Genomic DNA, 11,747 nt, shown 5'->3' with positions numbered 1-11,747 from the left:
TTTTTTGTAACTTCCTGGTTTTAAATGTGGTACATTTCAAGTTTTTCCAGTCTTGGTATAATATGTCATATTTTATACTACACACCAACCTATTATGGTCTTTGGTATGTAATTGCTACATATAGAGCACGAAATGCTGGTTTGGCTGCAGTGGTGTAAGCACAGATTTGGTGTCCCATGCAAAAATAAATATATATAAAACTTTAGGCCCCACCACATTAATACTGTAAACCATGCCAGCTCTGAAAATATAACACTGTGCAGACCTGGATCAATATTCTCATAAATAGATTAAATAGATAATATAAATAGATTTTATAATGTTGTGCAAGACTGATGAGATATGTAGAAACCACTTTTTACATTTTAATATTTTCTAAAATTCTAGTATTTTAAGTATTTTTTACTGCTTGAACATTTGTATTTATAATACTACATATTGGCAAACGTGAATAATCCTTTGAATATCAGCTTTCAAGCAAAGTATAGCAAACTAATATGTCTGTCCTGAGACCTATAAAGCAAAGGTTTTAATCTGATTTAGCTCACTGAAAACTCTGATCACCTGTAACAGTACTTCTCTCTTTATGTAGGCTATGATGATAAAAATTCCTAACGGGCTCCCAAGAGGTGATTAGACACATTTTGGCATAAAAGAACTCACCTGCTTATGTACAAAGGTTTTGCCTCCAATTACAAGTTGGCTAAAACAACAAACACATTATTTTCTGTCAGAAATGAAGCAAGCTGACTAAAACTAGGAAAGTCCATCAAGTTAATTTCTGCCTGTCTCTTTTTTCTTTTTCGAAACTCAGACTTTACTGATAACAGAGACATCCTACTGCAGCGCTATCTCTGTATCGCTAAGAGCGCGTGCACATGGACCAAACCAAATCATGAAATAAGGAGGGGGAGGCGGGGTCAGAGGCTGACTGAATTATAGTCTTTGGTGTCAGAAACAAACAAAACTAATGCTAGAAAACAAACACGTTTATAAGTACCTTGTGAAGCAAACAGTATTTTATGGTGATAAAGTTAATAATTTCATAACAAAAACAAATAAATAAAATAATATGTATGGACTATTTGACTATTCCCTTCATAGAATCGTCATAACTTCTCTCCTCTAAGGAAATCCTCTCTTAATTGATTTCACTTGCAGACTTAAAAAAGACGTACAACCGACCTGGTGACATCATCACTGGGAACGTGCTCCTGGTTTTGATATGACTGTGACAATTTTTAATTTCTTGTTATTTTATTGTTGTAATTGTAACATGTTTGTCTGAAGCGGGTCTCCCTTGTAAATGACTTACTGAGTCTCGATTGAGCTACCTGTATAAATAAAGGTAAAATAAAAAATAAAAAAAGTAATTGAGTTAACTAATGAGGTTGCTTTGTCTGCTTTGGCCAATAGTGGTCACTGCATGACATGTGCATTACATGTGCAATGCATCTTTTGTCAGTCATCTTTTGCTGACTTTTGAAGACTGGCATATCCTATTTAATACGTGCGTGGTTTTCTTGATTGATTGATTGATTGATTGATTGATTAGGAAAGCTTTTAGAAAACTTTGTTGGCTGCAGTTCTTCTTTGCTCTTTCAATGTTGGGATAAATTCTCTTTCCACATTCGAGTGAATCCAGGCTGCAAATATATAATCAAAAATGGACAGGTCAGCAGGGTGTTTTGTTTTTGTTCTGCAGATCTAGATGACTGAGTTTTGTGCGATACCTGTGATTCACTGGGCAGGTTTAAATACTCACTGTAATGATTTCTTATCTGCAGTGCCACGCTGAGACACAACACAGGAGGTCTTGGTGCATTATCCTCCACACCTGCAGGTGGTGGTGGTCCAAGTTTATTCTCCTCAGCAAGAGAAGTGAGTAGATTTGTAAACAGTAGACTGTAGGATATGCACAGCATGACAGTACGGCAGATTCAAGTAATAATATGAGCCAGGTTTTGTTGACTTTGGAGTGCAATGCAGATGAATTATGAACTTTTTATTTTTGTAGACAGAAAAAGAGAGGAGATGATATCATTGCCATTAATACACAGACACATGTTATAAGAAAATCAGAAAATGTCAAAAAGAATTTGTAATATTTCTATGTGAGATGCTCCTGAACTGAGGGCTGTGCTGCAGCTGTTAAATTTAACAGCAGAGTACTCATGGACGGGTGGCTGGCCTCTCCTTTAGAGATACAGTGATGAATTTATTCCTCCGAGAGAGAGTCTGAGTAGAGCCGCTGCTCCTCCACCTTGAAAGGAGGCAGTTTAGGTACTTTAGGCATCTGACAAGGATGCCTCATGGGTCAGGTATTTCGGCCATTTCCCACTGTAAGGACAGAACGACAGATGGATACACTGAAGGAGGTGGCCGGGAAGAGGAGAAGGGTTTGGTGAAGGTCACGTGTTTCCGCTTGCTGTGGAGCTCCACAGTGGCTGCAGCCAGGTGCTCTTAGGGAAGAAGGAGGTCTGTGTGTCCTTTAGCTGTTGTTCCTTTAGCTCTTCCTAATCAAGGCTCATGCAGGATGGAAACATTTGTCTTGGCTACTTGACAAATAATAAAATGTGTTTACATTAATACCAAAGACAGACCACAAACAATTTCTCAGTCAGCTCATCCCTTTACATAATTATTCTCAGGAATGAAAACACCAGCAGCATACGTCAGCAGTATTTATCTGAATGATAAAATAAAGCAGGAATCAACACGTGTTCATATTTTACCACCAAGCAGTGTGGAAACTGCTGAGTTACAGTGCTTCACACCAAAACTAGTTCAGGATATTAAATAATTTCACTAAATCAAAAAATTTAAATTAAAAAGTTTTCAGGAAGTTTCAGAAATAAAGCTGATGTTTAAGTTTAGCCTCATCTATGAATACTGCATTTGATCCTCAGCCAAACAGCACAGTCCATGAAAAAATCCTCCACAGAGGCAGAGACCGTGCTCCTTAACTTTTCTCTTTCTAACGTCTGATTAAACACCATCTAAACAACATGAGTTTCAGTCTGTTTCTTTTATACGCAAGTCTCTAACATGACTGGACTTCACTGCAGCTCTTCCTGCTCTTCAGTGTCGTCTGCAGTGATGCCCTGTGAGGCTGAGACGTTCTCATAATCAGCACGAGTGTTTACCTGATGGAGAGAGAGAGCTTTCTGTATGTTTTTGATAACATTCAAAACTAAATACTTTAGTAATACTTAAAGAACTTCACATTATCCTACCTAATTTTATTTACATTTATTTTTGGATCACTTATTTTTCTATTCTAGTGCAATAGAAACTATCAAAGGAGAGATCATCTGGAGTCCCGGTCGCGTTTCGCCTATGGTGGCCAACCTGACATAGACTTTTATCCTTACTGTTCAAATTATTTCTATTTCTTATCTAAAGCTGTTGTCAACACATTTCCCTCAGTATCTTTTCAGTCCGTCACACCCTCAGTTGTGGGGACTGACAAGCTTTTAATTACTGCTCAGATCTGTTATCCTCATTATATTAAGTTCATGCTTCTTTTCATGGACAGACCTTTGTAGACAGTCAGAAACAGCTGATGTACACCTGTTCTTCACAATTCACACATCTCTGCTTATTACACACTCTAAGGTAAGTCTTTAAGTAGATATTCTTGTTAAATCTTACACATGTTGTTCAGGGTACTGCTGTCTTTCATTAAATTATTTGCTTCCGTCGCCACATGGCAGTCTACAGGTGATGATAGGAACTGATCTTTCATGTTCTCTGATCAGGATCAAACCACTCTTCAGCACAAAGACTGTTATTTTGGACTTTACCTCAGTATCGGACTCAGATTCATGAACCTGGCTCAATTCACCTTTAAACTGGTTGTACAGTAAAACACTAAAAGAATTTAAAATACATTATAGTATCTTGAATTCCACTGCACATCTTAAACAACATTTTGGTGAAAAAAGAAAGCTGAAGATCTGAAAACACAAAATTGTTCATGATCATCGCATAACACAGTGAAGTAAACTTACACACAGGATCTGAGCGATAATCTTCATGTCCTTTGAAAGCACAGGAGATGATGTCTCCAGGATTGAACAGATCTTGATAAGAACTTTGTTCAACCATAAACTGATTGTTTTTGAACCAGACAAAAGAAAGACGACCAGCTGGACTGCAGCTGCTTTCACACTTCAGCTCTGCCTCAGTCTGAGACTCATGGACTGATATTATTCTGCTCACCTTCACCTGCAGATCTGAATATGACAACACAGCAGACATCAGACATTAAATACTCAAAACAATAAATACACCCATTACCACAACTGAACAACTGAGCTGAATGAAATATTCAGTGTGTATTGATCAGTACCTGTGACAGTCAGAGTTGTTCCAGGTAAACTACTCTTCCATTCAAAATCTTTGTGTTTTGAATTTGAAGTGATACTCGGCTGAATCACTCTCTGTCAGGTCTCTGATTCTCAGAGTGGAGCGTCCTCGCTCTGTTTCAGTCACCTCAACACGACCTACATACTGGGAGTCTTCTGTGAGATCCTCAGATCCACGACCAGAACGGAACCAGGACTTTGATTGGATTGGACTTTCATAACTGTTGTAAGTACAAGAAATGTCCACTGATGATCCTTTGACTGCACAGATTCTTCTGTTACTGTAATTCACTCTGTAGCATGAATCACCTCGGACACCTGAAACATAAAATGATTTTGAAGTCAGATTTGGGAAATAGTTACAGTGAAATTTACTGTTTTTATTTAAATATGAACTAATGGAGAGTGAAAATCCTCAAATCCTTTTAAAGCACATGAGTAGCTGTTTTTATTGCCATATGACATTTGATATGAGTAGCTGTATAAAGTGTCATATTGAGCTTCATAAGAAGAAGAGCTGGCTCCATTCACTTGTTGTCCATTTTTGTACCAGACATAAGATGAAACATAATGATTGCACCTGGTGACACAATCCAACTGTCGTCCAGTCGACACACTGACCTGAACATCTTGAACAGTGGACAAGAAACAATAAATAAAATGTCAGTCACTCTCACACTGAGACAGATTAGGGATTTCAATTTTCAGATCTAAAACAATGAATTAGTGGGGAAAAATAGTAATTATCTTGATGTCTAAACATGAAATCTCACAAAAACTTTAGAAAATATATCATTAAAAAGCACAGAACATGTTAAGCTGACTAAATATCCATCAGTGTGTGTTCATCAGATTACCTGTTACTGTAATTCACTCTGTTGCATGAATCACCTCGGACACCTGAAACATAAAATTATATTGAAGTCAGATTTAGAAAGTAGTTACTGTGAGTTTGACTATTTTTATTCAGATGTATGTAATGACTCTATGAGATGGTTTTATGTAACTGAAATAAACTCACACACTGAAGGAGAGGAGAAATCTTCATGACCTCTTACAGCACAGGAGTAGCTATCTGAAGGATTCAGATTGGCTGAATACCGATACTGGTTTCTACTAGAAATCTTGTGTCCATTTTTGTACCAGATGTAGGAGGAATGATTGTGTAGTTGACAACTGCTCTGACAAGTCAGTGTTGCCCAGTTGGAATATGATGATGTCTCCACGTGTACCTGAAGAGCTGAATATGTGAAGAAATAAAATCAGAACAGAAACTTAGACATCTATTATCCAGATCCAAACACACACAGTCATGTTCATAACAATTTCTGACTGATGTGTAAATTAAAATGTTACCTGTGACAGTCAGAGTGACTCCAGGTAAAACAGTAAAATTTTTCTGGTCTGTTTCAAACCTGAACTTGTACACAGCTGAGTCGCTCTCTCTCAGGTCTCTGATTGTCAGAGTGTAGCTCTTCCAGTGAGAACTGTACGACACTCGACCTGCATATACTGGGTCTGTTTTCAGATCTTCAGGATTATAATTGTTCCCTTTAGTGAACCAAACTCTTTTTAACGCATTTACTCTTGAAGGTGTTTGAAGGAGCAGCCTATGTCCACTGTTGATCCTTTTACAGCACAGATCTGAGTAGAAGTGTAAGTCACTGCATAATCATTCTGACTCTGTACCACTGTAACACAGAACACATCAGAACGCAGTCAGACTCATTACAACAACAATAAACAGTTTTATTTGTAGTTGAACTACATGCAGAGAGAAATTCTGATTCTGACATTCGGATTTAGACCAAGCGCACTTCATCACAATAGAAAAAATGAAGTTGTGCTTCATTTCTGTTTTACAAAATATTTAACAACTGTTGTTCTCAGCCAAATGTCTGAAATGTCTGTCTTCAGAACATTAATAGATAAAGATCAGCTTTCCACATATTAAATTATTATAGAAATTGTCCAGTTAGGTACAACCTATTTATATCTACCGATAGATGTAGATATATAGATGTATATAGAGATATAGGGAGAGATGTACTGGGTCTACAAAAATAAATCCCTTATGTATTGTAATTTTACATTAAAAAGTAACTCCTGCAGATACTGAATGTGTGAAAACCAGGTACACATAAACCTGTTAGAGAGAGAAGGAAGAGGACCAATCCACTCGCTGCTGCACTTAAACTCATCGCTTCTTCTCTCGCTTCTTAAATCACATCAACATGACACATACTGTTTTCCAGTTAGTCTCCATCAGTTGTTCAGGATGTAGTCTTTGATAAAAGGGTCTTCTGTGGTTAGAAAATATAAAAGAAATATTAGACTGTCTTCCTTCAACTGGACATGGTCAACATGCATAAACAGATGAAAGCCTCTAAACTCACACACTGAAATGAAGAAGTGGTTGTTATACAGTGGTTTACATGCAGAATAGCTTCTTAAAATACAAATATGGAATATTTTTAATCAGTCTTTAATCGTACAGTTCCGGGCCAGTTTATTACCAGGATCATAAATAGATTTTCTCTCATGTACATTAAGTTTTAATGTAAGTTTTCTTTGTGCGTCAATGAACCTGTAAGCGTTATTTCTTTTGGCAGTTAACTGGCATGATACTGGTTCTAATTGTTTGTGCATGTTAAAATTATGCCTCAGTACTTTTGTACCATGTTGGTAGAAATATTGAGCACTAAGTTAATAGCTGTAATGTTTGCATGCCTCAAACATTAATGATCACACCCTCAGTAATTCTCAGTTCCATTCTTTAATTCTCAGGCTTGCAGTGATAACACAGTCTGCAGCGCTAACTTGTTCATTTTCCGTTTCCTGTTCGACCTTTCAAAATAAAACTTCTGTAAACATCACAATCACCTCCTTTTTTTTTTTTTAAACAAACTTAGGTATTCAGCGAGGTGAATTATTAATCTGAACCTATGACAACGACACCTAATAAAATTACTGAACGTTCTTATTACTTGAGTTTCTCCACACCTAAACATCACTTAAACAGCACTGCGTTTGCGCAGATCTGTGACTAAACACTATCAACATTCAACACTATAATACTGGTTACAGTGTTAGATTCAGGAACAACAAACATGTTACACGCAGCATAACCTTTAACTGGTCACTCAGATATTCAAGTCTTAGATCTGATGTAATCAGACAGATGCATAGGTGCGCGTCTGTTTGATCTGACTGGGTATCTGGGCTTGTCTGTTAAGGCGGGGTCGACATGCCGTCCAGGTGGGGCATCTTCAAGTCCATGTCTGATTTTCTTGAAGAATGAGGCATTCCTGACAATTGAGTGTCCATCCCGTGTAGCTGTAATTTCAGAACCCTTAACCTTAGTCACTTTGTAGGGTTTTGCATTGTATGGTGTGGATAATTTGTTGTGCTTGGGTTGGCGATGCAGCACTGTGTCACCCGGACTTAGTGAGTGTGGTCTGGCGTGACGAGTTGCATCTGCGATCACCTTCATCTTGATCTTTGCACTATCATCCCTTGCTCTCACTTCAGCATCTGAACACTTCCGTGGAGTGGTGTTAACGAAAGGGAGCTTGGTGTATAGCTGGCGTTGAAACAGTATTTCAGCTGGTGAGCTCGCTGTTGTGCTATGAGGTGTAGATCTGTACTCACGAAGAAAGATGTTTAGTTGCTGTTTCCATGGTGTGCCCTGCGTCTCGGCAACTCTCAGTGCTTTACCTAGGGTTCTCATGAATCTCTCAGCAATGGCATTCGCCTGAGGCCAACAAGGTGTGATTTTGCGATGATGGAATCCTAGGTAGTCTGCAAACTGTGAGAAAGCCTCACTGTTAAAAGGAGGACCATTGTCAGTTTTTACTGTCCTTGGGATCCCAAACATGGAGAACACTTTGTCAATTACTGGGATAACAGAAGATGCTGATGTTGAGCGTACACTTTCAACGACTGGATAGCGAGAATACTCGTCTGTGATAACGAGCAGGTATTCCCCCGTAGGGAGTGGTCCATAAAAGTCTGCACTGACACTGTGCCAGGGCGTTTCCGGTAATGGTGACATCTGCAGAGGGTCAGTGTGTGTGACAGGTGTGCTAGCTTGGCACGGCAGACAGTTTTGAACTGCAGATTCTGCTTTCCGATCGATCTCTGGGAACCATACTTTGGTACGTAGCAGCGCTTTGGTCTTGACGATACCCTGGTGCCCTTCGTGTGCCAGTTGTATTGCTCTTTCTTGTAGGACAGTTGGAATGACTATCCTCGTGCCTCTGAGAATGAAGTCAGATGAGTCGGCTACTGTTAGTTCACTTTGAACATGTTTGAATGATTTCAAAATGTCAGCATGCTGGGATTTATCTGTTAGATGCCACGTGTTGTTCCTGATGTGACCGATGACTTCCTGCAGAACCTGGTCTTTCAGAGTCTCTGTTTTTATCTCGTGAAGTGTCATGGCTTTTGGGGTGGAGTGATAAGAGAAGAAATTGACATACTCTTCTGCAACCTTACATGCACGAGCACTTTCATTCTCCTGTGTTGGCACTGGATGACGTGACATAAAGTCAGCTGGATTATCAGCACCTTTTCTGTATTCCACTCTGAAGTTATATGGCTGAAGTCTCAGTCCCCATCTTTCTATTCTGGCAGGTGGTTTTGATCTTGGGTTATTCCAGATGATTTCGAGTGCCTTGTGATCGGTCACCAGTGTGAATGGATGTCCATAAACATACAAATGGAAATGTTCGCAACTCCACACAATGGCGAGTGCTTCTTTCTCAGTCTGCGAGTATCTCGTTTCCACATCACTCAGTGCTCTGCTTGCATATGCAATAATGTGTTTCATCCCCTTTTCATCTTTTTGACAGAGAATGGCGCCCAGTCCTACTGGACTAGCATCAACTATCAGTTCAGTCTGTCTGCTGGGATAGAAGTAGGACATCGTCGTGTCGCTTGTGAGACTGACCTTGAGTGCCTGCAACGCAGTTTCTTGGTCTTGACCCCATGTCCAAGGGGTGTCCTTGTGCGTGAGCCTGCGCAGTGGCTCAGAGATCGATGAGAAGTCTCTGATGAACCTTGAGCAGTAATTGGCCATGCCAAGGAGACTTTTGATGTCAGCAGGTGTTTTTGGGTTGGGAGCGTGTTGAACTGCTGCAACCTTTTTAGGATCTGCTGAAACGCCACCTGCAGAGAAGATGAAACCAAAAAACTCAAGTTTCGTTTTATTAAATTCACACTTCTCTCGATTCAGAGTAAGACCTGACTCTGATAGTCGCTTAAAGAGAGCTGTAAGATTGCTGTCATGATCAGCCTGGTCCCTGCCAAAGACTATAATGTCATCACTGAGATTTTTGACTCCGTTCAGTCCTTGCAGCGTCTGATAAATAGCATTTTGGAACACTTCAGCTGCAGAAGAGACTCCAAAGCTCAGTCTTTTATAGCGCCGAAGTCCCAGATGAGTAGTGAACGTCGTAATGTAGCGGCTGTCAGGGTGTAATTCAAGTTGGTGGTATCCTGCCCTGAGATCAAGTTTTGAGAACACCGTAGATCCATTCAGCTCATGGATTACATCATCAATCGTGGGCGTGACGTGTCGTTCTCGTTCGATTGCAGTGTTTGCTTGTCTCATGTCCACACATATCCGTACGTCATTCGGATTCTTTGGTTTTGGCAGTGTTACAATGGGTGAAACCCACGGTGTTGGTCCTGTAACCTTTTCAATAATGTCATCAGCTTCTAATTTCTGAAGTTCATCCTCCACTTTTTGACGTAAATGAAAAGGAACACGTCTGTGTGGTTGACAGGTTGATTTTACATCTGTGTTTATGTGCAGTTTCACTTGAAAATCTTTGAGTTTTCCAATTCCCTGGAAAAGTTCTGGGTGTTGTTCTACTAGCTTGTCTGCAACAGAACGTTGAGACTGAGAAGAGACCGCAGTCACAATATGGAGGAGTCCCAAGGCTTTTGAGGTTTCAAAACTCAAAATATTGAAACCTCCTCCTTTAATGACAAAGAAGGAACACCTAACTGTTTTGTCTTGTTTTTCCACACTGCACCTGAATGCACCACACACAGGGAGAGACGTAGATGAGTGGTATGGGTAAATCTTGATGTCTGTAGAAGTCAAAGTAGGACGTGGTGTCAGTTTGTTGTAGGTAGCTTCAGTTAAGCAGTTAGCAGTGGCCCCAGAATCGATTAGCACCGGTATCTGGGTGCCCATTACTCTGATTTCAGTATGTGGGAGTTTAGGATGTTTAGCTGTGTTCACCACATATACATAGGCGTCATCACTGCTGGATGTGTGCCCTGTCTCCACATGTGCAGCGCTATCTGTTACTTGATGAACAGTTTGCGGTGGCAGATTTTTCTTATACTTCTTTCCACAATGTGTCTCTTTTCTCTTTGAGCGACATTGCTTTGCAAAATGATTGTATTTGCCACAAGAATTACAGATTTTGTCTTTGGCTGGGCAGCCTTGCTCATGAGGATATCTGCCTCCACAGTTTCGACAGCGGTTATTCGGCTGCCATGAGGGTGTCCATTTGTTTCTAGCCGTGGTATCACGTCCTGTTTTGTGCTGTACTTTATTAACTGCAGCTGTCTTGTCAGCTTCCATCCCTGTAGCTTGCAATTCAGACAACTCACATGCACGCCCGTGATTTAATAGATCATCCAACGTTAAATCAGGTTCTCTGAGTGCTTTTCTACGCAGCTGTGATGATGTACAGCTTTGGATAATTTGTGTTTTGATTTCTGCAGTCATGTCTGCAAACTCACAGTTTTTGGCTAGAATCCTAAGCCTGGTGTGATAGTTGTCCAACGTTTCACCTGACTCTTGCACCGCTTTCCTGAACAGATAAATCTGATACTGCACGTTTTTCTTAGGCGCAAAGTACGCTGACAATTTCTGTTTTGTATCTGCGTACTTGTCGCCATCCGTTGCTAACGTGTCGTAAACGTCATGCACTTTTTCACCAGCCACATGCAGCAATAATGCTCTTAATCTTGCATCTCCAGTAATATTCATTGCGGTGGTGTAGTTTTCAAACCTCTGAAGCCATTTCGTCCAGCGAGGTCCGACGGAACCGAGGTCGGTCTCCGTGTCGAAGGGTGGAAGTGGAGTAGCGTGTGCAGCCATGTTCTTGTCTCTTAAGCTCCGGGTAGGGCAACTTTCTTCGTCTTGCTTTGGTTGTAACCTTTACTCTCGTCGCCAATGTAATGTTTGCATGCCTCAAACATTAATGATCACACCTTCAGTAATTCTCAGTTCCATTCTTTAATTCTCAGGCTTGCAGCGATAACACAGTCTGCAGCGCTAACTTGTTCATTTTCCGTTTCCTGTTCGACCTTTCAAAATAAAACTTCTGTAAACATCACAATAGCAGTGGCCA

At 40.1% G+C, this 11,747-nt stretch overlaps 1 protein-coding gene across 1 annotated transcript in view; it reads right to left on the bottom strand.

The window, feature by feature from the left end:
* The window catches only part of LOC102305439 (B-cell receptor CD22), a 107,336-nt gene that overhangs the window by 63,802 nt on the left and 31,787 nt on the right, over positions 1-11,747 (bottom strand). The window contains exon 4 of the mRNA XM_042227575.1: positions 5,393-5,611. Within this exon, the coding sequence (XP_042083509.1) occupies positions 5,393-5,611 (219 nt within the window). The remainder of the gene's footprint in view (positions 1-5,392; positions 5,612-11,747) is intronic.

The sequence above is a fragment of the Haplochromis burtoni genome, unplaced genomic scaffold (genome assembly GCF_018398535.1).
Source record: "Haplochromis burtoni strain Fernald_Lab_line unplaced genomic scaffold, NCSU_Asbu1 Contig_269, whole genome shotgun sequence".
Lineage (NCBI taxonomy): Eukaryota > Metazoa > Chordata > Actinopteri > Cichliformes > Cichlidae > Haplochromis > Haplochromis burtoni.
This window is presented reverse-complemented; position numbering and strand designations above follow the sequence as displayed.